The sequence below is a fragment of the Polistes dominula genome, unplaced genomic scaffold (genome assembly GCF_049000335.1).
Source record: "Polistes dominula isolate Pdom_NZ unplaced genomic scaffold, Pdom_raw_medaka scaffold_35, whole genome shotgun sequence".
In the NCBI taxonomy this organism is placed as follows: Eukaryota; Metazoa; Arthropoda; class Insecta; order Hymenoptera; family Vespidae; genus Polistes; species Polistes dominula.
Genome location: NW_028300968.1, coordinates 3,822,612 through 3,850,600, shown reverse-complemented (window position 1 = coordinate 3,850,600; position 27,989 = coordinate 3,822,612). Strand labels below are relative to the sequence as shown.

General features: G+C 37.3%; 1 protein-coding gene and 1 long non-coding RNA gene across 2 annotated transcripts; one reads left to right on the top strand and one right to left on the bottom strand.

The window, feature by feature from the left end:
- Window positions 1–6,292: 6,292 nt before the first annotated feature.
- LOC149032403 (uncharacterized) lies at window positions 6,293–9,713 on the bottom strand. The gene is made up of 2 exons (XM_089173240.1): window positions 8,545–9,713; window positions 6,293–8,425 (listed from the first exon to the last, which is right to left on the bottom strand). The coding sequence occupies exons 1-2, from the start codon at window positions 8,848–8,850 to the stop codon at window positions 8,405–8,407; spliced, it is 327 nt and encodes a 108-aa protein (XP_089029366.1). The 5' UTR covers window positions 8,851–9,713; the 3' UTR covers window positions 6,293–8,404.
- A 994-nt stretch (window positions 9,714–10,707) lies between these two features.
- Window positions 10,708–11,697, top strand: LOC149032402 (uncharacterized). The gene is made up of 2 exons (XR_016176806.1): window positions 10,708–11,041; window positions 11,500–11,697. It is a non-coding gene; the product is annotated as an uncharacterized LOC149032402 (long non-coding RNA).
- The last annotated feature ends 16,292 nt before the right edge of the window (window positions 11,698–27,989 follow it).

The window sequence follows — 27,989 nt, the reverse complement described above, 5'->3', positions numbered from 1 at the left end:
ATAAAAACATATAAAAATCAAATTTATTAGACATATTTTGTCTTTATGCATCAAATATATTTTATAAAGAGGCAAAATAAAAATATAACAGTAATTTACTTGCTTTTGAATGGTATTTGTCAGCTGCTCCTCATTTATTCCACAGTATTCTCTAATTCTTTTTCTCTAATTTATCTGGTAATCCTTTTTTTTTTAAATATTTCAGGCAATACAATTATTATATTCTATATATTTCGTAATTGTTAATTACAATATTTGCGAGATAAACAATTTAATATTAATTTTTCAATAAAATAGAAACATTTTTAAATAGAGAATAAATGACACGTTTGGTAAAATAAAAACAGACCAAGCACCTTCTTTTTTTATTTCGACCGTCGTTTCGTTTGGATCTTATACTTTTGTCGCATACCTACGTGTTTATCCCTGTTTATTCTTCTACCCTTTTATCACTCCTACCTACAAACATTTCGAGTATCGAATGAATACGTGTCCACGCTTTGTAGTATGCAGTCGCACACAAACACACACATATACAAACAGGAGCGATAACTACGAAGCATAGCATAAAGAAAGAGACCGAGAATAGGAAAAACTGTATAGCTATATTCAGGTATTCAGTCTCATTCTCTCGCAGGCTAAATCCTATATGTTTGTCTCTTTTTCTCTCATTATTTAGTATAGCAGCCGTTTTATAGCTTCGTTTCCGTTTATTTACTTTTCAGATCACTCCCATTCTAAAGAAATTTTCACTTCAAAAAAACAACGCCCTTGCGTGTAAACACAAGGCGATCTTGCCGTGAAGGGCATGGCAACGCGCTATGGAAGAAGGAAAGAGAGAGAGAGGGTAAAATTGCTTCTCCTCTTCTTTCCATCTTGGGTTGTGGTGATGGAGCGAGAAAGTGTGCTTCTCTTTTCCGCTCTGAAGGTCATATAGGATGTGTTGAAGAAAGAGAGAGAGGGAGAAAGATAGTCGCATAGTATGGTGCGATGTTGCCACTTCCCCTCCGAGCTACGTATGGTATATTCAGTTATACAAAGACTAGAAGAGCGGGTGAATTTGAAAAGGCCGCGCAAAGCTATTCTCATTGGTTTAACACTCCAAAAAAAAAAAAATATAGTAAAAGCAGGCACATTTTAGATGTGTAGCTAAATTTAAAAAAAAAAAAATATAGTAAAAGCAGGCACATTTTAGATATGTAGCTAAATTTGAAAAAAATAGTGAAAGCATTTTAGATGTGAAGCTAAATTGATACATTGTAGATGTATATCACTGTAGTTAAAATATTGAAAGCAGGTACATTTTAGATGTATAGCTGTTTGAATACAAAAAAATAATAATAAAATTTGGAGTCGATTCATAAACTTGTTTGAAACTTGGTTTAAACAAAACTAAAAGGTGCACCAAATTAATTAAATACGTATTTTTTTTAGCGAAATTGGGACAATTAGTTGACTTTTCAAGAGCTTTGCTCCAAGAAGTTGGTAGTCAAAGTCAATTTGCATGGTTCATTGCTGATATGCATGGTTTCTTACTTGAAGATTATAGCGAAAACTGCTGGTGAGTAGATATTGACCAGGTGAACACTGAAGATCAAAGTTTGATTCTGTCAGTATTGTCAGACGCACAAGGTAATACAATTAGAGTGGATGTGGGTCTAAGCCAGCATGACTCAAGCAGGTCGTTGCAGAATGACTCGACATTTGTGGTGTCTGATAACGGATTAAGAGGTTTGCAAACAACAAATATAATAATGGATATCTCAAAGACAAATAGTCCAGTTGCATCAAGTAAGTCTTATGTTATCAATGTGTTGTACTCAAACTAAAACCTTGTCATTCGTGGAATGGGATTTTACTGATGGGTGAGAAAAGTAATTATGTGTAAAGTTTCCTCATGTGTTTTAAGGCATGATATATACTTAGTCTCATGGATCAGGTAAAATCGTTATTTAAAAGCCATGGTATAACGTAATAGAGTGTAAATCAAACAGAATGTTTGATATAGGAAGTATTATTGAGATATCTAATTTTTGCGCAATATTTAGTATCTCAACAGAAGGACAGAGGAGATAGTACAACGAAGGCATTGGTAAACGCGGCTGCTCCTGCACAAAACCCCGAGAGTACCTCAGATGCGGTTGACAATATAGAGGTCAATGTTATGAGGAACCTAATTAATATCCAAAGGGAAACCATTGCAACTCTTCGAGAGAAAATTGAGAGGCAAGACAAGGTATTCAAAGAGCTTACTGACAAACACAAGCAGGAATACGATGCTCTCAATAGACAAGTTGAAGGCTTAAAAACTCAGTTAGCCGAAAGTCAGAAAAGAGCTGAAGAGTTTAAACAAAAGTATCAATGGTTACAGGAGCAAGTAGCCGAAATAAAGCAAACTCAAAATAAACGCACTGTCGTTATAGTTGAAGAGTCTGCTTCGGAGTTATACAATGTAGTCTCGACAGCTCAACAGTTTTCTGGTGGAAGTAGTAGTACAGCTACTCAAGATAATGTTCATGATAGGGTTTCTGGTACTCCGGTGAGTATTGTTCATACTCGCGGAAAACCAGTGAAAATAAACGAAGTTAACCTTGGTACAGCAAATAAAAATGAGATTTTGAAAGTACTTAACAGTGAAGCAATAAATAGTTTAACTTTGCAAAGGTCCAGTTTGAATTCAGGTTTAGAATCGAGTAATTTTTTGAGTAATGAATCACACTCTGGTGAAGCAATAAATTCTAGTAATCAAGACACCGCTCAGACTGGATTTCATGACAATAATAGTCGGAATTCAGCTCAGGTGATTAGTCTTCAAATGTTCAATCCTGATCATAGCATACCCTGTGTATATAAACTCTGCTAGAAAACCAAATTTGATGACTTTCTTGATGATCTTAGATCGGAATTAAGAGCAAATGATATATTGTATGTTATCGACAGCAGCATTAAGCCTTTCCTAGATAAAAATGATAATGTAAAACAGTTAGATATTTTTAAAGTAAAGGATACAATAAGAAACAGGGTCGATAAATTTTATTTTGATCAAGTGAGAAACATTGAAAGTCCACTTGAGATCCTTGCTAAATTAAAAGACTTAAAAGCTCTTGAAAACACCGTATCGACTTGTTCTATTCGTAAGAGGCTGTATAACATACGATATAATCCAAGCAAAGAAAGAGTTAAAGATTTGTGCAATAGATTTGAAGAAATTGTACGAACATTTGACGACCTTCCGGAAACTGGAAAAATATCAGAACAAGAGAAAAGAGATGCATTTTATAATACGGTTTACAAGTCAGTACCAAGTGTGCAAGGTGTAGACTTCCTCAAAAAGAGCCACCAGGGAAGTGGTTTAACATATGCTCAATTGAAGGACTTTCTCACTAAGGATGAGACAGAAAGGCTGTCATCCAAAGAACATTTAACAACCACTGTGTTGTGGACTGAGTCACAACAAAGAAAATTTAAGAGCTACTGCAAGAACTGCAAAAGACCAGGACACTTGGCATCAAAATGTAAAGACGTAAAGAAAACCAACTGCTCTGAATGTGATAAACCTGGCCACATAGCTAAACATTGTTCGTTAGCCAGTTTACCAGCTCATCGACAGCAAGGTGGTTCGTCACTGAACCAGAAGGGCCGCGGGTATACTAACACTTATTACCGAGGCAAATCAGGCAGATTTAGAGGTCAATTTAGTTAAAAGCGTAAGCACAAAGGTAGTTCTAAATCTGAAGGTGAGCGCAAGCTTGATCTAGGTTGTCTGGAGCAAAGAGAAGCATGTTTAGTATTCGTGGTGGCCGAAGAAATGGCCAAGGAGGTAGTCGAGGTGCCAACACCTTTTCAGGTGAGAGTTTCGAGTGTGAGTCAAATGAAAAAGGTAATGTTCTGCTTGTAGAAAAATGTCAGCAATATCTGGGTAACTTCAATTTTAATTACAGATATAATACACTAGAACGGTTTATCGCGGACTCGGGTGCTACAGAGCATTTGTCGAATTGTAAGTTAATTTTCAAAAGATTAAATGAATCAGATGTTAAATAGATTAAATGTGCTAATAGAAATTCTCAGGCGGACTTGCAAGCAAATGGTATAGGTACAGTAAAATTTAATTTGCAGAATGGAGAAACGCGCGAATTGCATAATGTCATATATGCTAAAGATCTATCAGTAAATTTGCTTTTGTTAAGAAAACTAGTAGAAAAGGGTCTAGAAATTTATTTGAATGATAAAATAATTGATATTTACAACCCAAAGATTTGTGAGTCGTTTATGACAGGGATATAAACAAACCTTTCTGGGAAATTGAATTCAAGTCTGATAATCAAAGTAGTAACGGGATAGGCTATAATGAGAATAGATATTGTCAAAAGGCTTTCTTAACAGATAAATTTTATGAGAGTAGGAATGCTAGGTTTAATGAAAGAATTGTTTACGGAGATAGATATAATGCAAAGAGTATTAAAATTGGCAGGACGAAAACGTTGCTATAAACAAAGAAATCTGGTTAGTCGAATTTGATAAAGAAAACGTAGAAAGCAACACCGAGATCTTAGATTCGGAGGAGCGCCTCCGCGAATTAGAAGAAAAGGAGGTCGCCCTAAAAAGCAGGCTGATAATGCACCTGAACATGCTGAGACGATTGTTGATCCTCTTCCTATGGATGATGTATCAGCGAATTTCGTTTATGCTTTTGATAATTCTTTAGAATGTAAAGTTGATGAAAGTACAAGATTAGAAATTGATGAAAAATGTCACACTTTATTGGCTGAAATCAACAAAGATCCAAAGACCTATAAAGAGGCTATTAATGGTCCAGAGAAAGAACACTGGATAAAAGCAGTTACAGCTGAATTAAAAACTATAGGTTTGCGTAAAGTCTGGACAATAGTAAATAGACCAGGATTTGATAAGAATAGAACACCGCCAAATATTATAGATTCAAGGTGGGTGTTCAAAACCAAAGTTGATGAAAAAAGTGAGAAGCTTTACAAGGCGAGACTCGTTATACGAGGTTTTAAAGATCGAAACGAGTACGATTTGAAAGAAACCTATGCACCTGTTTGTCGATTGTCATTGGTCAGAGCATTATTTGCGATAGCAAATGCTTACGACCTTGATATGTGTCAATTGGACGTTAATACTGCTTTCTTGTATGGTGAGTTGGATCAATTAATCTATATGGAAATTCCTGAAGGACTTCTTCCTGAAGGTCAAGAGCCAAAGGATCAAGTTTGCAAGCTTGAAAGATCGTTGTATGGCTTGAAAGTAAGTCCGAAGAAATGGAATGAAAAATTCACTGAAGTTGCACTCAAGATAAGGCTTGAGAAAAACTTAGTTGATCCATGCTTGTTCACCTGGAGAGATGGTAATGATTTTGTACATTTGCTTGTTTATGTTGATGACATAATAGAGATAGGTAATCATCCGAGTAAAATGTTAAAAATTAAAGAAAAGCTCAAAGCTGAATTTGAAATGAAAGACTTAGGTGAACCGAAAGAGTACTTAGGGATTAGAATTCGAAGAGATAGGAGAAATAAAATTTTGCGACTAGATCAGGAAAAACTTATTGACAAAATGCTTGAAAAATTCTTAGAAGGAAAACCCTATCCTAAAAGAACACCTATGGTTTCGAATAAAGTCCGTAATCGAAAAAGAATAGATCGGGAAGAAACTATTGCTGTACCACTGACAAAAGATTTTCCTTATAGAGAAGTCGTTGGAACATTGTTGCATATAGTCAACGGTACAAGGCCTGACATGGCGTACATTACTAATGTGTTGAGTAGGCATCAATTAGATCCAATTAAGAACGAATGGAATATGCTGCAGAGAGCATTGCGTTACTTGTTGGGTACGAAAAGTATGACCTTGACGTTCACAGGCAAAACACAAGAGTTGCAAGCTTATGCTGATGCAAGGTTCTCTGATTGCAAAGGCTCACTGACTACGTGTGGGTATGTAATACAGCTATTTGGTGATACTATTGCTTGGCGAACACATAAGCAGCCAAGGGTTGCTCTCTCTACTTGTCAAGCTGAATATGTCGCATTAAGTGAAACATGCCAAGCCTTGCTATCAATCAGTCAGTCAGTTGAGTTGATAATAAAAGAAAAATGGTATCCAATAAGTGTGTTCAGTGATAGTAAGTCAGCAATAGCATGTGCGAAATCTGATGGTAATAATAAATTAAGGCACATGATCGAAAGGAAAGAACACTATGTTAAGGAATGCGTTAATTTTAATTTGGTTAAGTTAAACTGGGTTCCTTCAAATAAACAGATTGCTGACATTTTCACAAAGACATTAACCTTTGAAATACATAAATATCTTACAGATTTGATTATGAATAATTAAATTGTTATCTTCTTCCCATTCAGGGAATAAATCTTCCTCTTCGCAGGGCTAAGCTGTGTAACTGAGAGTTAACTGACATTCCGTGCCAAAGATTTATCAAGTTAGATTAAGTTTATTTTGTATAAGTTCAGTATAAACAAGTATGACAAGTTATTCGTTCATAGATTTTGTTTAATCTATTTACGATTTTAATCACTTAAAGATGTTGTTGAATATATTGTATGGTTTAAATCATTTAAAGAGTTTATTAACTAAATGTTGTGGAATATCGAGACATACCGGAAGGGAGTGTTAAGAATAGCGTACATAAGAGACGTTATGGCTTCTCACTCTGCCTCCCCTACTCTTTACCCCTACTTTTCCTACGGGCCGTACAGTCCCTTTGTACAGGGCGCTGGTACGCGCTCTCTCTGACTGTATCCGGTCTAGCTCTAGACTAGTTGATCAGTACTTTCTTCTTTCACCGTTTCTTATAATAAATCTTACTTTTTCTATATTAACTCTGCGTTATTATTTATAAGCTATACCTTAACAGTAACATAATTGTAGGATTTATTTATTACAATATTATTACCATATATAACAAAATCCACCGGTATGATCTTGGGGTAGATGACAAAAACTATTAATTTCTAAGTTTAATGAATTTAGATTTATTGCTGAATGAGATAGCCATAAATAGATACGAAAATGGTAAAATGTTTATCGACAGAAAGATACGCCGTCCTAAACTAAGTAAATAAGTAAATATACTATATTATTTTTATGAAACTCAGGTAGATGAATATTTTCTTTCACACTTTTCACCCTTCCTTTAAATTTGAGATATCTTTATTATGGGTTATCACACACAAGTATTTCTTTTTGTGTTGCAACTAATTACCTGTAGATGCTGTTAAAGAAGGGAACAATAGTGTTCTTTTTTTTCGTTTCTTCTAGTTTGGAGTTACAACGATTTTAAAATCTACTTTTTTTTGTTGTTGTTTTAATTCACAATTTTTTCAATTTAAAAAATTTTTTTTCTACATCTTTAAAATAAGTTATATTATTGTATTTTTATTGGAAATATAATAACAAATAAGGTTTATTTGTTTGTGTCACACGCGTGTCCCGTTTCATCTATTTAGAGACTTTTCTATTTTATTGAAAAATTAGTATAAATTTCCTAAATACGCAAACATTATAATTAAAAAACATGTCTTTGGATATTTATAAGAAAAATATTCTACAGTGTTGTCTAATTCTTTTTCTCTCATGTATCTGATAATCAATTTTTTTTTTAAATATTGCAGACAATACAACTATTATATTCTGTATATTTTATAATTATTATTTATAGTATTTGTCATATAAAGAATTTAATATTAGTTTTTTATTAAAATAGAAACATTTTTAAGTAGAAATAGAAACATAGAAATAGAAAAATAGAAATAGAAAAAAAAAGAATAGAATAGCTATATTCTGTCTCATTCTCTCGCAGGCTGAATCCAATATGTTTGTCTCTATTTCTCTTCTTACTAAATATCGTGGCCGTTGCATAGCGGCCCGTTGCTCCGTTGCCTTTCCGTGTACAAGCTCCGTTGTCTATCCGTATACAGGCTACGTTGCCTATCCGTATACAAGTGTGGAGAAAATCCGCACCAATTATAGCCGTTTATATATCAGCGACGATGAAAGACCAGACGAAGCTTCTACGAAGGTTGAGGTCCAGGTCCAGGGTTTTTGTGCCATAGGTGTGAATCACTGAAGAATTTGCTGCGTAGAGTGTGAGAGGATGTTTTTTTAGTTTGTGTTTTAAAGAAGAAGTTGGAATGATTGATACCACCGATCCCGAATCTATGAGGAATTTTTGGTTGGTTCTGTGGTCATGGATGTGTAGACGCAGTTCTGTGGGCAGTCCGTTGTTTTGGCCGTCACCTACTGCCCCAATCGTTGACAGCGTGTCTAGTTTCCCTGGTTATTAGTTGAGGACTTGAAGTAGCAAGGAAGCGTGCATCGGTGAGCGTCGTTACCCCATTTTGTGTGGTAGTAACAAGTGCCGTTTCGGTTAGGTGTTAGTGATCTCCGTCTAGAACGTGCACGATTTTCGTATCGTAATGAGTTTTGTAGTTGGTTTATGTTCTGTTGTTGTTGTTGCTGCTGAGATTGCATCTCATACAGTTGTTTTTGAATGAGCTGTTGACTTACTTGTAGGTTGGCTAAACTATTTTGGCAGTCTTTTAAAGCAGTGTTAATTTCTAATAACTGTCGTTCTGTTTGTGGAGTTGTTGTGCTGCCGGAGTGCTTGTCGTGACCGGTTGTATCTGCACCATGTACAGCCATTACCGGAAGTATGTCCAAGTTATCCACAAGTCTATCAGCCATTACAGCGAGTTCGTTGAGACCTAGATTTTCTGATATTATTAACAACGGACGTATTCTAGGTGGGAGACGTTCGGTCCAGAGTTGGTGAAGCACGTCCTCCTGCACAGAATCCTGAGCTAGTGCTCTCATTTCGCGTAACAGTTGTGAGGGTCGTTTATCACCAACAACCCTTTCATTTAAAAGTTTCTGCAACTGTTTTTTTTTGTGATAGAGAAAAACGTTCAAGAATTGTGTTTTTTAAAGTTTTGTACTTATCTTGTGCGGGTGGATTGTTAACAATGTCCTGTAACTGTTCTGCAATTTGATAGGGTAAAGCTTTGAGGAGTTGGACGTATTTTTGTGCATCACTTGTTATACGATTCGCACTGAAATCCGCCTCGGCTATTGCGAACCATAGATCAGGTGACTTGTGATTGAACTGAGGTAGTTGCAGATTTACCGTGTAGATGACCTCGTGCGCATTATCCGGTGAGTCTGTTTAGTGGATGGAATAGTTCCAGAACATAATAATTCACCTGTTGGAAGATCAAGCGTGAATTGATTTTGTCGATCAACTGTTGTGTCGTCCACAGAGCTTTTATTGTCGTCCTGGCGAATCATGTTGGATGTTGCTTTTTCAGGTGTCCTGTACATTGGTTGAATGGCAGCCAGAGTTGAGTTTCGTCGCACAAAGATTCAGCGTATAGGTTAACCACTTGTATATCACGTCGGGGTCACCAATTTGTACTATCACTGCTTACTAATACCACGAGATAAAAGATATACAAAATGGTTAACGTATATAGAAAACTTTATTAATAAAACTGTATCAAATAAGTATAACAAGTAGTTGAAATAAGTTTTGGGAACACGTAGTGAATGCAATGCGTTGTGTGTCGCGTAGTGTGTATAATGCTATTAACTATTGTTCTCTTTGTTTTATGTGTTGTTGTTGGTCTGTCTTATCATTTAAGGTATAGTTGTATAAGCGGTCTGCAGAGGCGTGACTGTAGATACGCGTCCGCTTCACAGGTGTGGCGATACGCGCCTAGTGTATCGATGCGGCACACTGGCGCCCTTCCTCCCTATGCGGGTACTAGACTAACCAAACCCAAGTTGAACGTAACGGTCGAAATGTAAGTTAGTCCAGTGCTGTCAGATCGTGGGTAAATCTTACCCTCTCCCTGTGCCACTGGGATTGCACACAATGAAAGTTTTCCATGTCCGTGTGTTTGGGATGTGTTTGGCCAACCGCCAACTTCGGTTACACTCGACTTCTTTCGACATCCCAAACACACGGACATGGAAAACTTTCATTGTGTGCAATCCCAGTGGCACAGGGAGAGGGTAAGATTAGTCCAGTCAAAATAGCCCTGAAATCGGGTTTTTGAGCTATACGGCTGAAAAAATATGGAAATTATCAGAAAAATGCGTACAAAACTGCAAGACATCCTGCAAGAAAAACATCCTGCAAGATTTGAACAAAATCCGAGAGGGCAAGACCTTGCGCTGTCCTTGTCAGTGGTGAAACTTAATAAAAAGTATCAGGTAAGAGAGTAATCATATTTTTTTAAATATATCTCGAAAAGTAAGGAAGATACAATATTTTAGTACTGAACCTTTTTTGTAGCAAATAAAATTGTCTACAAAACATAATGAATACAAAATCGCTTTATCTCGCTTACTTTTTGAGATATTTTCAAAAATGTAAGAAAAGGTGGGAATAGTTTTTTAATTTTTTTAATATATCTCGAAAAGTGAGGAAGATAAAATATTTTAGTACTAAACCTTTTTTGTAGCAAATAAAATTGTCTACAAAACATAATGAATACAAAATCGCTTTATCTCGCTTACTTTTTGAGATATTTTCAAAAATGTAAGAAAAGGTGGGAATAGTTTTTTTATTTTTTAAATATATCTCGAAAAGTAAGGGAGATAAAATATTTTAGTACTGGACCTTTTTTGTAGCAAATAAAATTGTCTACAAAACATAATGAATACAAAATCGCTTTATCTCGCTTACTTTTTGAGATATTTTCAAAAATCTATCATGCTGTCACAGATGCGCGCGAGACTCTCGAGCTATAGAGAATATAGAAGAAAAAGAGAATATATTTAAGAAAAAGTGTTCTATCGTGTTATACTGTTTACATTTGGACGAAGCTAGCATAGGTTGTCTATCTCTCTTGCACGCATATAAGTTAAGAGTTTGCGCATGCGTGCCATGGCGACCTACGTCACAATGAGTAAGAGCAGGATAGCTTCATTTTCTGTTTCTTTCTACAAAGTCGTAGGACTAAGGGAGTAATTACCTGTCTTTAAATTGGGATATTTCCTACAGGTAAATATTTATAAATATAAATTCAGCACCAAAATTTAAAAAATAAATTTAAAATTCATATGAAAAAGAAATTTTTTTTAAATAACCCGTTTTAAGCGAAATATCGAGCAAAAACCGTTTTCACCCCTTGATTTTTAATAGAAGGGATGAAAAAAAAATTTTTTGTTTCCCTACGATTGTTCTTTGTAGTTTTTTAAAGATAATTAAAAAAAAAAAAATTAAAAAAGTCCAATTTTTATATTTTTTATTGAATTTTCATTTTTTGAGTACTTTGAACACTAACTTTGAACTCTACAACTTTTATTTAAAATTTTTTTTGATATTTTCAACATATAATCCAAAAATCGTATTTTGGGGTAGTTTTTAATTTTTTTCACCCCTTTCCCGCTGGTTGAGAACTTTTTTACTTTGCCCACAGTTTTGTACGCATTTTTCTGATAATTTCCATATTTTTTCAGCCGTATAGCTCAAAAACCCGATTTCAGGGCTATTTTGACTGGACTAGATTTACCCACGATCTGACAGCACTGGCCTAGTTTATCGATGCGGCACACTGGCTCCCTTCCTCCCTATGCGGGTACTAGACTAACCAAACCCAAGTTGAACGTAACGGTCGAAATGTAAGTTAGTCCTATATATGGCGTCCAAGAGTTTAGTTGTATCTTGTCAATAAATTTATATATTTTTGTTACTTAAATTGACGACTATCGCATAAATCTCCAGATCAACCTTTTCCGTTGACCTAGTTCCCCACAACAGGCTACGTTGCCCCGCCATCTGTCGTTTCGTTGCCTGAACCAGTGTTTAATTTTTGAAGTGAAAACTTCTTTAAAATAGGAGTGATCTAAAAAGTAAATAAACAGAAACGGAGCTATGTAACGAAGCTATGAAACGGCTTCTATACTATATAGTGAGAGAAAAAGAGACAAACATATAGAATTGAGCCTGCGAGAGAATGAGGCGAACTATAGCTATACAGTTTTTCCTATTCTCGGTCTCTTTCTTTATGCTATGCTTCGTAGTTATCGCTCCTGTTTGTATATGTGTGTGTTTGTGTGCGACTGCATACTACAAAGAGTGGACACATATTATTTCAATACTCGAAATGTTTGTAGGTACGAGCGATAGAAAGGTAGAAGAATAAACAGAGATAAGCACGTAGGTATGCGACAAAAGTATAAGGTCCAAACCAACCGAAGGTCGAAATAAGGAAAGAAGGTGCGTGGTCTGTTTTTATTTTACCAAACGTGGTATTTCTTTTCTATTTAAAAATGTTTCCACTTTATTGAAAAATTAATATTTAATTATTTATTTCGCAAATATTGTAATTAACAATTACGAAATATATAAAATAAAATAATTGTATTGTCTGTAATATTTTACAAAAAAATGAAATGATTATCAGATACATCAGAGAAAAAAAATTAAACAACATTGTAGAATATTTTTCTTATAAATATCCAAAGACATGTTTTTTAATTACAATGTTTGCGTATTTAGAAAATTTATACTAATTTTTCAATAAAATAGAAAAGTTTTTAAATAGAAGAAACTAGACACGTGACAAAAACAAATAAACCTTATTTACTTTATATTTCCAATAAGAATAAAATAATATTACTTATTTTACAAATATAGAAAAAAAAATATAGAAAATAAATTTTTAAACAGTTTTTAATATTATAAAATAAAACAACCAAAATAGAAATAGATTTTAAAGTCGTTGTAATTCAAAACCCGGTGAAACGAAAAAAATACGACCACAATTGTTCCCTTCTTTAACAGCATTCACAGTTATTAGTTGCAACACAAAAAGAAATACTTGTGTATGCTAACCCATGATAAAGATATCTCACAATCACAGAAAGTGTGAAAAGTATAAGACAAAAAAAATTTATCTACCTGAGTTTCAAATGTATATTACATTTACTTGTATTAGGACGGCGTATCTTTCTGTCGAAAAATATTCTACAATTTTCGACTCTATCTATGGCTATCGCATTTAGCATTCCATTGATGGATAGAATTTTGAAAATATTAGTTTTTGTCAGCTACCTACACCCCAAGGTCGGTTCCTTTACATGAGAAAAGAATTATAAAAAACAGGGAAGGTCTGTTGAAATTCGATCTACATTTATTATCTTTATTATCGATGCGATAATATTCATGCCTATAGTTTTTTTTTTTTACAACGTGTCATATATTTTCTATTTAAAAATGTTTCTATTTTATTGAAAGATTAGTATTAAATTCTTTATTTCGCAAATATTATAATTAATAATTATGAAGTACATAGAATATATAATAATTGTATTGTCTGAAATATTTAAAAAAAAAAAGGATTATCAGATACATCAGAGAAAAAGAATTAGAGAATACTGTGGAATAGATGAGGAGCAGCTGACAAATTCCATTCAAAAGCAAGTAAATTACTGTCACATTTCTATATTTTGCTTTTTTATAAAATATATTTGATACCTAAAGATAAAATATGTCTATTAAATTTGATTTTTATATGAAAAATATCCAAAGAGATGTACTGACCCATGCATATATGCAAATTATATTATAAATTATGATATTTGCGTATTTAAGAAACTTACAGTAATTTTTCAATAAAATAAAAACATTTTTAAGATGTTGAACGCCCAGCGTGAATCGGTGGAGCTTACCACGGGGTCTATATTTTAGACTCGTAGTCACTGTGTAGTGTACACAGTTCGATAAGCTGAGAGAGCGATACGATTCAATGCATTTTTTTGATTTTTCGTTGTTCTGATCTTTAATTTGACGAGAGTATTTAGAAAGATAAGTTTGTAGTCCAAAGAATAAGGACGAGATATGTTATAAATACTAAGGGTCTCGAAGTGTGGTAGGCTACAAAGTTAAAAAAACATTTCTAGAGAATATCTTTATTAGATCTATTATTGCATTTTACCAGAGCCTTCGTTCAGTCCAGCAGTATTTTCCACATGGTTTTCGTAACGTCTTTATTTCATCTATCCTAAAATGTTTGTTATATAGCGCAAGAATGTAGATGAAAACGGGAAATAGAAAACCATACTAACAAAAAAAATTTTATACCTGAGTTTCAAAAAAAGGATTATTTATATTTACCTAGTTTCTGACGAATTATATTTCCTTTGATAAACATCCTACCATTTCGTGACTATTTATAACTATCGCATTCTGCATTCCGTTTTTATTGCTTGAATTGTTAAAAGTGCACTTTTTATCGGCTATTCCACCCAGAGACCATACCGGTGTGACCTTTATTATATATAGTAATAATATTATAATAAATAAATGCTACAATTATCTTACTCTTATAACTGTGCATTCGTCTCATTATCTCGAAACTTAGATTTTTGAAGGTTTCACTTCTAACACGTGTGATCTGCACATATGATTTTTTTTACAACATGTCATTTATTTTCTATTTAAAAATATTTCTATTTTTTTTATTGAAAAATTAATATTAAATTCTTTATTTCGCAAATATTATAATTAAAAATTATGAAATATATAGAATATAATAATTGTATTGTCTGCAATATATTACAAAAAAAAAATCATTAGAAGATACATCAGAGAAAAAGATTTAGACAACACTGTAGAATATATATATATATGTTTTGTGAAGTGGTTGACTTCGGCTATCCCCAAACCAGCCCGGGACTGTTGTGCACATTACTTCGGGCTGGCCGGCATGTCTGATTTTCCTCACAGTTTGTTGGTCAGCCTTCTAGGCATCCGTCTATTCGTTTTTGTATGAGTATGTACGTCACGTAGCGCGACACGTCATCCCACTTGTCCTGGTCCTGAGTCATAACGGACACAATGTTGTCTAGGGTCAAATCTCCTGTCCTGGTTTGTAGCGTCCGTCTGGCGTCTGTCCACCGCGGGCACACGAAAAATGTGTGCTCAGCGTCGTCTTGAGTATGTCCGCAGTACCTGCACGACGGGGACGTTACTTTCCCCATACGATACAGGTACTTGCGAAAGTATCCGTGGCCAGAGAGAAACTGTGTTAAGTAAAAGTTTACTTCCCCGTGGTTTCTCTCCGACCACGATCGTACGTCCGTTATGAGCCGTCTCGTCCACCTGTCTTTGTCGCCTTCCATCCAGCGGGATTGCCAGTTGTTCATAGTCCCTATCCGCGCATCTGTGGCGGCCCTATCCCGCCCCAATTCAACGCATGACGCGAATATCTTTTTACGCTCCTGCGCTAAGAGGTCTATGGGAATGACGCCTGCTATCACGAGCACCGCTGCCGCGGAGACAGTGCGGTAAGCGCACGCAATGCGAAGTGTCCCCCGCCGCTGTACCGCCGTCATCGCCTGTCGGTATTTCTTGACCCGCATCGCGTCCCCCCATATCTCGGCCCCATAGAGGAGGATCGAGATGGTGACCGCCATCAGAAGTATCTTAATTTTTTGTCTGGGTCCTCCTGTGTTTGCCATGAGGCGGGCGAGGGCAGTCGTCTTAATAGCCGCCTTTTGTGCAGCGGCCTTGATATGCGGCCAGAAGGACAACTTTGTATCTAGGGTTACCCCTAGGTATTTAGCAGTACCTCCCGGTAGCAATCGGGTCGTATCCACCGTCATGGAAGCAGTCGTGTCTATCCGTCTTCTCGTCAGGTAGAGTAATTCTGTCTTGTTTACCGCTAACTCCAGGCCGTGTCCGTGCATCAATTCGCAGATCCGTCTGAACGCCCGGCTCAGCCGCGCCTGCTCCAGGTTAGTGTCCTTTGCAACTATTACTGCAGCAATGTCGTCTGCGTACCCTACAAGGGAGACCCCAGGCGGCATCGGAAGGCCGAGAACCTCGTCGTAGAGTCCGTTCCAGATGTCGGGGCCCAAGATTGAGCCCTGCGCTACGCCTGCTGTCAGATTTCTCGTCTTTACCCCCGTCTCCGTCATGTACGTAATGTGGCGGTCACGTAGGTAATCCTTCAAGACTCGGAGAAGGTAGGGCGGCAGCGAGAAGACGATTGAAAACGCCTGCACGATGTCCACCCACCTCGCCGAGTTGAAGGCGTTTCGTACCTCTAGTTTGCCAGGAGCACTACTGGCCTGTCTTTGTGGGGTTTAGTCTGTGCTCTGTCAAACGCGGCCACGACCCTTTGGATCGCGCCCATCGTTGATCGTCCTTTTCTAAAATCGTATTGTCTGTCGTTTAGTCCCCCGGCCGCCCGTACAGCCTGCTGGATCCGGGTTCTGAGTAGTGTTTCGAAGAGCTTGCCGAGAGAGTTCAGCAAGCTCAACGGTCTATAGGAAGATGGCACCTCGGGGTCCCCACCCTTGCCTTTAAAGATGAGGATCACGCGGGCCGTCTTCCACTCTCTGCAGAACACTCCTGTCTTCAAATATGCATTGTACAGGCTGAGAAGGATCCCCGGGCGTAGCCTTGCAACTATCCCGAGGACTTCCGCCGGGATGCCGTCCGGTCCCGGAGCTTTTCCCCCCGCGAGCTGAGTCACCGCCACTGTAAGCTCAGCCCGAGAGAATTCCGGGATTTCGTCTTCGTCGACATCGTCCCCCGTCCACACTTGTTCAGGGTGCGTCGGGAAAAGTCCGTCGACGATCCTGTCCATGGTCATTTCGTCTCTGATGGCAGGTGGTCCGGACCGTCCCAGGTTGAGGGTCACGATCCTGTAACCCGTTCCCCAAGGGTCCGAATCCACCTCGTCAATAAGTTTGGTCCAATTCTCGCGTTTGCTCACGTTGATCGCACGCCTTAGTTTCCGGCGCGCAGCCCGGTATTCCTCGGAGAGGGCCAGCACCTCCGCTCGTTCACGTGAGCACTGGGCCCTCCGTCGGAGTCCTAGGCATACGCTGCGGAGGCGTGCAATCTCGTCCGTCCACCAGTACGCTGGTTCCCTGTCGCGTCTCGTCTGTCTTCTAGGCATAGACGCGTCGCAGAGCCGCCTCAGGAGTCCCGCCGTCTCCTGAACCATCCTCTCCGACTTCTCCCTACCCCCGATGTCGCATGGGATCACCATTGCAGGGTCTGGTTCCGTCTCCAATTTTTCTGTCAGTCTGTCCATGTCGAGTCTCTTAACGTTCCACCCTATGGGGGGTTGAAGAGCTCCCGTCCTTATTTGTGGTCTTGCTCTAATTTCGAAGGTTATAAATTGGTGGTCACTGGCAGTATAGTCTTCCAGCACTCTCCAATTCATAACCCTCGCTAAGATTTTGTCGGACGCAAACGTCACGTCCGGAGTAGATGCACCGTAGCCTGGTCTCCTGTACGTTTTTACCCTAGCCACGTTGGCTACCGCCAGGTCCAGTCTTGCTGTCATGTCAAGTAACAGTCGTCCGCGTTTGTTTGCCCTTGGCATCCCCCACTCAACCGCCCTAGCATTGACGTCCCCTGCGAGTACGACTTCCCCACCGAGGCATCGAATCGCATCCTCGAGAGCCACCACTTTACGGTCGATTTCCCCTGAGCTACAGTTTGGGGATAGGTGTGTACCTACACTTGCGTAAGTTATGCCCCCCACCCTAGCCCAGACGAAGTCCTCCCCCTCTCCGTGCCCAGTCACGCGGGACGTAGCTTCCCTACGAACCCACCCAGTGAACACAATTACGTCAAAATGACGTCAAAATGATTTTGCGCGATGTCATGATTTACGTAAGATGTAAGTCAGATATGAGTCACATGTGACTCATTATTTCACACTTATTTACGTAAGACTTTTACGTAATAAATATGACGTACGTATGATTTCCAGTTGACATCTCTATTACCTAATTGACGTTAAACTGACACAGTAATGATGTCATAGCAATGTCAAGTTGTTTTAGGGATGTCTAGTTAGTTCCGAATGATTGTAATCATATGTAATGATAGAAGTACAACATTAAATTATTTGAGAAAATATTTATTGATACTCATCTTTAACAATATTTCGTAAAAACGACTTGCTACAATTATTTTATTAAACATAAGATCACATTAACTTATTTAAATTAAAGTGAACTATTTCTTATTATTCAGAGTAGTTACTGTTTCAAATTTACTAAAGAAATACATAAACACAAACACATTTGAACAATGTGTAAAACAATGTGTATTATTTCTCCACGGCGCGTGTTGGGAGTATTATTTCTCCTCTGACGCGCAGTTATCTCGGCTTCCCTCGGCTTCTTTCGTTTTTCCGACACACCGACACGTAAATTTTGTTGTCGAGGCGTGCTAGGCTCGACAGAAGGGATAACAATGTTCTGCGATCTGGCTTCACTGCTTCACTGATTGCATCTAATTGTTTATAAAAAAAAAAGTACGTGGAAATGCATGGAAAATAGTTAAATATATTTTGGTCTTATACAACTGTGAGTATTTTATTTTTTATTAGTTTATACTTATGTAATAAAACTAAAATTTAATCTGCTCAATTAAAATGTAAAATAAAATAAAAGAACAGACACTTTTCAAAAATTTTTTGATTTTTCTAACTAGCCAAGTATTTAGAAAAAAAACATGTGTGCAGATCATATGTGTTAAAAGTGAAACCTTCAAAAATCTAAGTTTCGAGAGAATGAGACGAATGCACAGTTTTAAGAGTAATATAATTGTAGGATTTATTTATTATAATATTATTACCATATATATTAAAGATCACTGGTATGGTCTCTGGGTGAAATAGCTCATAAAAAGTACATTTTTCCCAATTCAAGCAATAAAAATGGAACTCTAAATGCGATAGCCATAGATAGAAACAAAAATGGTAGAATGTTTGTCGGTGGAAAGATATCCTATCTTAACCTAAGTAAATATAATACATTTTTTTTTGAAACTCAGATATAAAATTTTATTTGTTAGGATGATTTTCAATTTCTCGTTTTCATCTATATTTTTCCGCTGTCTAACAAACATTTTAGGAATGACAAAATAAAGATGTTATGAAAAACATATGGAAAATACTGCTGGACTGAACAAAGGATCTGGTACAGATGTAATGAAAGATTTAATAATAGAGATCTTTTCCAGAAATGCATTTCCATCTTAATAGCCTACCCCACTTCGAGACCCTTTATTATTTATAACGTGTCTTGTCTTTATTCTTTAACCACAAACTTATCTTTCTAAATAAAGATCTAAACAACGAAAAATCTAAAAAATGCATTGAATCGTATCGCTCTCTCAGCTTATCGAACTGTGTACACAACGAGTCTCAAATTTCAGCTCCGTGGTAAGCTCCACCGTTTCACGCTGTGTGTTTAACATCTTTAAAATGTTTTTATTTTATTGAAACATTAGTATAAATTTCCTAAATACGCAAACATTATAATTAAAAAACATGTCTTTGGATATTTATAAGAAAAATATTCTACAATGTTGTTTAATTTTTTTCTCTGATGTATTTAATAATCATTTCATTTTTTTTGTAAAATATTGCAGACAATACAATTATTATATTGTATATATTTCATAATTGTTAATTACAATATTTGCGAAATAAATAAATAATTTAATAATATTAATTTTTCAATAAAATAGAAAAATTTTTAAATAGAAAAGAAATGACACGTTAGATAAAATAAAAACAGACCACGCACCTTCTTTTTTTATTTCGACCGTCGGTTCGTTTGGACCTTATACTTTTGTCGCATACCTACGTGCTTATCTCTGTTTATTCCTTCTACCCTTCTATCGCTTCTACCAACAAACATTTCGAGTATCCAAAGAATACGTGTCCACGCTTTGTAGTATGCAGTCGCACACAAACACAAACATATACAACCAGGAGCGATAACTACGAAGCATAGCATAAAGAGGAGACCAAGAATAGGAAAAACTGTATAGCTATATTTCGTCTCATTCTCTCGCAGGCTCAATTCTATGTGTTTGTCTCTTTTTTTTAAATCTTAATTTATAAGAAAAAATTTAATAAAACAAATTTGTTATTTTCTATTTTAGGCAGTTGAAAATTTTCGGGTAATTTGTATAAAACAACAAGGTGTCTAAAAAGCCAATAAGATATATGAGTAAAAGAAGAATTTATCAGCTGATTAATGATGAGATTAATAACTCATCAAGAACTACACAAATTTGCAATCATGAAGAGAATTATTCAATTCCAACAGAAGATAATAATTCATTACAAACTGTAAACAGTGTTTTAGTGGTGAATAGTGATTCATCTTATACAAGCGAAAACAGTGGTCATAATTTCACTGAACAACACGAAGATCACCAAGATGAAGGTGAATCATCCATAATGGATAATAACACTGAAGGACTAAATGAACTAGAATATGTACAATTTTATCGAAAAGATGAATCTACTACAACAAATAGTTTATCAGAAGATTTACGATTTTGGTTATCAGATAATAGTATATCTCAGAAAGCTGCAAATAATTTGATTTCGATATTTCAAAATCATGGACATCAAGACGAGTTCAAAAAAGATGTAAGGACTCTAATGAAAACCCCTCGTGATATCACAGGAAAAATTCTTCAAGGTAATGGTGGTTCGTATTATCATTTTGGAATTTCAAACGGATTGATTCGTTCACTCAATAAATACTACGATGTTAAACCTGATGTTATTTTAATCCAACTTAATTGTGATGGGATGTCGTTTTCAAAATCATCTAATAGTCAATTTTGGCCTCTGCTAGCTGCAATTGAAGCGGACTTTTATACGGAACCATTTTTGATCGGCCTTTTTCATGGCTTTTCTAAGCCCAATGATTTTAATGTTTACATTAATCCCTTTGTTGATGACATGAAAGACTTACAAAACAATGGGATCATAATTAACAATAAAAAAAATTGATGTTCGACTTAATGCAATCATTTGTGATGCCCCGGCCCGAGCATATTTAACACTGACGAAATCCCATAATGGATATTTTGATTGCTCTAAATGTATTCAGGAAGGAGAGTGGGATGATTATGTAAACTTTCCGGAGATTAATAACCCTCTTAGAACAGATGAATCGTTTAGAAATCAGCAGCAACAGGATTACCACCTAGGAGAATCTCTGCTTCTTGATTTGAATTTTGGTATGGTATCACAAATTCCTCTAGATTATCAGCACTTAATATGTTTAGGAGTAATGAAGCGACTTTTGCTTCGCTGGTGTAATGGTCCAAGAAATCAGAGACTGTCAAATGATCAATTAAATGGCATTAATAAGAGTTTACAGGCTATAAAAGTTTGCATTCCAACTGAATTTGCAAGACAACCAAGGCCTTTAGATATAATTGCAAAATGGAAGGCTACTGAGTGTCGTCAATTCTTACTCTATACGGGTCCAATTATACTAAAAACGGTATTAGCACCTCGAAAGTACAATCATTTCATGGTTTTAAGTGTTGCTATTAGAATTTTATGTGATGCTGAAAAATACCTAGTATATAATGATTATGCTGATCAATTATTAAGATGGTTTGTCGAAGAATATAAAAACTTGTATGGATCTAATTCAATATCATATAATGTTCATAATTTAATTCATTTAGCAAGTGATTCTAAAAAATTTGGACCTTTAGATAATTTTAGTACATTTAAATTTGAAAATTATATGTCTAATATTAAAAACAAAGTGAAGAACGCACCAAAACCATTAGAACAGGTAGTGAATCGTATACATGAAGAAAATTCATTACCAGTCATTAAAAACATTGTTAGATCAAATTTATAAGTTATAAAAAATATTAATAATAAAATTACTGCTCTGAAATTTAATGGTTTTACTGTAAGCATAAAAAAAAAAAGAAAACTGTTGTTTGTTAAGTGAGAATAATATTTTAATTATTAATCGAATCTATAACACAAATAATGAAATTAAAGTTCAAGGCAAATATTTTTCTAATTTCGATTCACTTTTTTTAAAACCATGAAACTCTAAAAAATTATGTATTTACTCTGTAAAAAGAAATTGTACTTCAAAGTTAATGACTGTTAGAACGAACTCTATCAAGTCAAAATGTTTATATTTTTCCTATCCAAACTGTAATAATTTCATAACTGTACCTTTGTTACAATATAATAATTAGTTTCAAAATTTCTTTATTTTTTTTCCTTTATAAAATTATTTGAAATCTTTTCGACATTTTAGAGAATCTCAATGAGACTGCATTTATACTGAAATTATGGTAAGTTCGATTTGAATACTACATATATATATATATATATACCCACATAACACGAAAGGTTTTGAAATCTTTCAGCGAAAGTTTCGTAAAATATTTCCAAAAAATCGTTCAGAAACCTTGCAAGCATCATTCTAAAATATTTTGAAAAAGATTCATAAAAGATTTTACTAAAATATTTTACTGATTCAGTAATCTTTTGCAAGTCTCTGAACTTAGATATTTTCACCTTGTAGAAAGATTTTTTAGAAATCTTTTTGAAAGGTTTAAAACTTTTTAAAGAAATGTTTTAGAAAGTTTTTAGAAAGTTTTTATGTTATGTGGGTATACATATATATACGCATAAATATAATGATGGGATTATTAAGTCACATTAATGTCAAAGTATTGATTCATACTTTTATGTAAGAATATGATGGAATTATTACGTCATTTTTAAGTCAGAACATATGGCTTAATATTGAGGTCATAAATAAAGTCACCATTACGTCATGTTTACGAAAACATTTGAAGATGACTTTATGACGTACGTATGACATCATTTGAAGGTCTTGTGTTCACTGGGCAGATAGCCGCGGTGCGCGAGGGGTTAATGTACCATGTGGGGGAGTCGCGATCACGATAGGGTTCGGAGATCAAAATGATCTCCGCGCTCTTTTCGTCCGCCAGCTGTGGAAGTAAGGCGTGGGCCAGGCTACTCCTATTTAAGTTGGCTTGGAGAACCTTGGCCATAATCATTTCCGGTGTTACCCTGCTTTGTCCGTGCCTCCGTTAGAGCTCTCCTGAAAGAGGTGAAGGGCAGAGCCCGGCGCGTGCGACGCCCTCCCAGCTTCCTCTGATGAACAGAGAAAGCAGGAGGGGGCGCCTTAGCAGGCCCTAGCCTCGTGTCCCTTTTTTCCGCATTTCCGGCATGCGTCACTTCGGTCGGGTCCCTTGCATCCCGCACGAAAATGTCCGTATCCGAGGCACCTATGGCATCTGGGTACCTTCACCCGAACCCTAACCCGGCAACTTATAAATCCCACCCTTATACGGCCGGCTTGTAGAAGACGGATGGCGTCCAGCCTGGTCATCTCGCAGACAGCCAGTCTCTGTCTTCTTAACCGCAGGGAGGGTCGAGGGTTTATTTTCTCCTTTGCCCCTACCCCTCCGCGTTACTGTGGCCCAGGTCTCTTCCTGGGAGAGCTCTGAGCCGGACCCCAGTCTATCGGCCGGGGGCGCCGCATCTTCCGTGACCTTGATTACTGGGGTTCTGCTATTGGCCACCCTCTTCTTACTGGTCCCGTCTGCGGCCTCTGGGCTGTCCCTCGTCCTCTTAACTGGCCGAGGCTGTTTGGTAGCTTTCCCCCTTGCCTTGCCTCATCTCTTACATTTTGAAGGTCCTCGATGTGGGCCTGGAGACGTTTCATGCCCTCGGTGACCTTCCTCGAGATCACTTTCTGGGAACTGGCCGCCTCCTCCATAGTCGTAATCTCGCGCATCATCTTTTGTGTGATCTGGTCAATCTTGATTAGTATCAGTTCCGTGGTGTCTGCTGTAGCGGCCGTCCCTGCCGCCATCTCCACTCTCTCCTCTAGGTCGCTCCCGCCGCTGGTGAAGCTGTGGTAGCAGGAGGTGCTATCCACTCTGCTGCGTGGTTTCAGCATGTTATTTTTGTTATTGTTTTGATTTATATCCATTTTGTAAATTGTTATTTGTAAAGACGGTTCGCCCATCATGGGAGCCACACCGCGGTGTGGCTGCTATCCCCGCCTCGGAAAAACCCTAGTTAAGGATGCCGAAGCCGAGAAGCGGTTTATCAGGTGGTCAGCACTATCGGCATCAGATGACTCTATCAAAAAGGTTACGGAGTAGGCCCGCGCCATATTTTAGCAAAAGTTTTAACATCACCCCTATCGAATGAGCGATACCGGATCCGAAGCGATACCAGACCCAGACCTCAGGCTAGACGATGTGCGATTTGCCCTACGCAGCTTCGGGTATAAGGAAATACTGACCAGGTAATCCTTCACACCTGCGCCCGACCTGCTCAGCTTCAACCCACCCATTGGCTCCAGTTGGTGACACGGAGCGGTTTTCCCACTTTAAACATGCGTTTTCGCGTGATCACAACCCGTTGGGAGGAGTCCCAGCGAGCTGGGACCACGCTACTAGCGCAGAGGTTAGGTACAGACATCACGTGTCACCCCGGTCGAGGTGTTTACTACTCACCCCTTGGTTAGTCTGAGGGGAATATCCACCGAACCACGGCCGCAGCCCATTCACACTTCCAATTCACTCGCAACTCCATGTGGCGTCTCCGTGTCTGTCTGCTAGTGAGCATTTGGGTTCTTGCCAGTGAATTTTACTCGATCGTAAAAACCTTTTCGATTTTTATTAAATTTCGTGTTTGAGATTTTCCTTTGTCTATCCCCAGACAAAATTCTGTAATAGTTTTTCTAACGTTTGATTTAAGCTGAGTCGTTAAATTTAAATTCAGTGTTTGTTTGTTGTATTTACAGTTTCTTTTAGGTAAACATTGTTTAACTGTAAGCCTTGTTCTTCATCTATTTATGTATTTACTTATGATATGTCCTCTGTGACGTTGACATAGTTTAAGGTATTTATATTCTCTTTGTGTAAATTTAACGGTTGGTCGTTAACGGTTATTTCAAAAAATTTCTATCCATCAGGTGTAGTTATTGAAATTATGCATATAATATCTGATTTTTTCATCTGCTTTTGGTTTTCACCGCCGACTTAAATCTTTACATATTTTGTAAAATATTTGCAGAAGATATTGTATTTTAATGAGTTTCCATTTGGTGGTTAGAATCTTTGATACGTTATCTTTTCAAATAAAGACAAAGCGTTACACGTTGTGTAACATTAATTTTGCGTGGGGATGATGTTTAGTTTTCAATTTTTTCACATTTCTTTTTACGTGCCGGTACTCGTTTCTTTGGCAGCAAGTTACGTATTAATTCTCGAATAACTTTGACGGGGAGTACGAAGTTTTCGACTCGACGACAAAGGAGCGTGTTTACGCTTCGGCGGTTGCGCACGTACTCCGACAACACTGTAGAATACATTAGAAACAGCAAACAAACTCCATTCAAAAGCAAGTAAATTACTGTCACATTTTTATTTTCCTTCTTCATAAAATATATTCGATTCATTAAGATTAAGATATGTATATTAAATTTGATTTTTATGTTTTTATAAAAAATATACAAAAATTTGTTTTTTATCCGTGCGTGCTCTTATGCGTACACACCTTTATTCATTAATATATATTTCAAGTGAAATAGCGCCTTCGAATCCAGTAGAAGTTCGCAATTTCCAATATAATTATTCATTCATTCATCGTTCTTTAAGAAATTTCATACCAAGCTTTCAATCGATACATAAATAACTTAATTACTAATATCAACGGTAGAAACGTATACATTCATAAAATAGTTATTTTTTAACCGCGTGGAAATCGCTTTATTCTCGGACAAGAAACGATCGTATTTTCGGCAGCTCCGCCGCTACGCCACATTCGTTTGTTTGAACGGTCGATGAGAAGACGGAGACGCTGTGACGTCATAATCGTATACCCTTCCATCGGCCTACAGCTAATGACACTCGTTTACCCCCTCCATCGGTCTGCCACTAGTAATAGACGAATATCTCTTCCAACGATCTACAGCGTCAGGGCCGCACCGCGTGATCAAGAACTTAACGCGCGGTAGTTCATTCATATAGAGGGGATTTTTATATACCGCCACAAATTGATTTGAGTAACTTTTTAAGAATGGAATAATTAATAACGGTTCGTAATGGCTTCACAAAAACAGCTTTAACAAAAACGGCATGTTTTAGAATCGGGTTTAACACACGTCGAAAATCTAATCCAAGAAGGAAATCTAAGTACACAGGAATTAAGAAAGCGTTACGAACGACTTACTCAGCTAGTACAGAAATATGAAACATTGTATGAAAAGTGTGTCACCACTAACAGCGAAGTAGGAGGAGTCGACAGTTTAAATCCGATTATAGAGAGATATTTCGCGATCGGAGACAAAATCGATTCGGGCGATACGGCCGCGGTTAATAATACGAGTGGCTCTCACAAAGCCGACGGTACTGCAAATACCCGCGATCAGCAAATACGATTACGCCGCATCGAGTTTACGAAATTCGATGGAGACATTGGAAAGTGGATCCAATTCAAGGCGACTTTCTTAACGCTGGTGGACGCGCGCACCGACATATTAGATTTAGAGAAACATATATACCTCAGAGAGTCTCTTACCGGTAGGGTGCTTCAGACGGTCGCGACATACCCACCGACCGGGCAGAATTATAAAAACGCGTGGGAAATTTTATTGAAAACTTTCGACCGGCGATGCATACTTCTGGCACGGGCCATCGACACCTTCATAGATACTCTACGGCCGAGAAACATGTCAATAGAAGAGATGACGCGGCTTGCGAGTGACTTACGGGCCCATGCAGATACCATTGTTTCTTTCAATACACCACATGCACTAATGGTCCGCCTTGGCGAACGTATCCTACCCCGCGAACTTCGACAAGAATGGGATAAACAGTTAGATGCGGAAAATTATCCGACCATGAATCAACTTTGCGACTTTTTGAATGAGTACACACTCCGTGGCGTTGCGTCGCCGAGTATTCCATCACATCGAGAAACAAACTACACGCAAAATGTAGACATACTGAGACGATGACTTTACGACCACGAAAGCGACAAGAGACACATATAACGCGTACGTTTATTACTCGGACCTTAACTAATTGTATTCTTTGCAAACGAGATAAACATTTTTTACACCAATGCCCCCGATACTATAACCTGACGAAACGAGACAGACTGGCGATATTCAAACGTTATGTAGTATGTAAAAATTGCTTACGGAAGCATCGAGACCCATGTAAGAGTTCACATTGTCAAATCTGCAGCCGATCCAATCATACGTCATTACATATAGACAATGACGAGCATGAGATCACGAAACAGGAGAGCCACACCCCCGCGAGGACGGAGACCGCGTCGACATCTCAAACGAACTCATCACTACACGACTAACACCGATCCTTCATGTCAATTCGCATGGTGTACCGAATCAATTCCTTATGAGCGCCATGTATCGTGTTAGAAAAGGTGAAACGGGACCTTTGAACAATTTCGGGCATCCTTAGATACATGCGTCGCCGCACACTTCAATACCGAAAATGTCACGAGAGAGTTACGCTTACAGATTAAACCATATTCGATTTCCACTTACGCTATCAACGATACCAGAACTCGATTGATAAGCGTCAACGAGATAACCATTTAATCGCTAAACAATAAATATAGTCGAACTTTTCGTTACTCATGGTCCCCAAGATAACACGATCGAAATCAGTAAACAAATTAGAAAGCGAAATTCATTATGCTAAAATGCGAGACGATACGAATCGGGAAGATACATGGTGCGTATACCCTTTCGTGAAGAAGGACACGTTCACAGTCACCTTAGTATAGCCTCACGCCGATTCTACAATTTCTGGAAGAAATTACACGCGAATACCGAACTCCAGAAGGAATATGAACGGATCATACGGGAATATATCGATTTAAGACATATGTCGAATCTTAAAGACGAACTTACGGGAGGCTGTTATCTGCCCCTTCACGCGGTCATTAAATCAGCCAGCATGACAACAAAGGTATGGGTCGTATTCGACACCTCCGCGAAAAAAATGATCGGATGCTCTTCTCGACAACACTTTGTTAGCAGAACTTACAATTCAAGATACTCTAGTAAAACAATTGTTACGATTCCGAACGTATCAGTACGTA

Excerpts from the sequence above, each read along its gene's own strand:
- LOC149032403 (XM_089173240.1), bottom strand. The coding sequence starts at position 8,850 with ATGAGAGCACTAGCTCAGGATTCTGTGCAGGAGGACGTGCTTCACCAA. Across the intron at positions 8,426-8,544 it reads ATAGTTTAGCCAACCTACAA|ACGGAGATCACTAACACCTA; the intron begins GTAAGTCAACAG and ends TGCACGTTCTAG.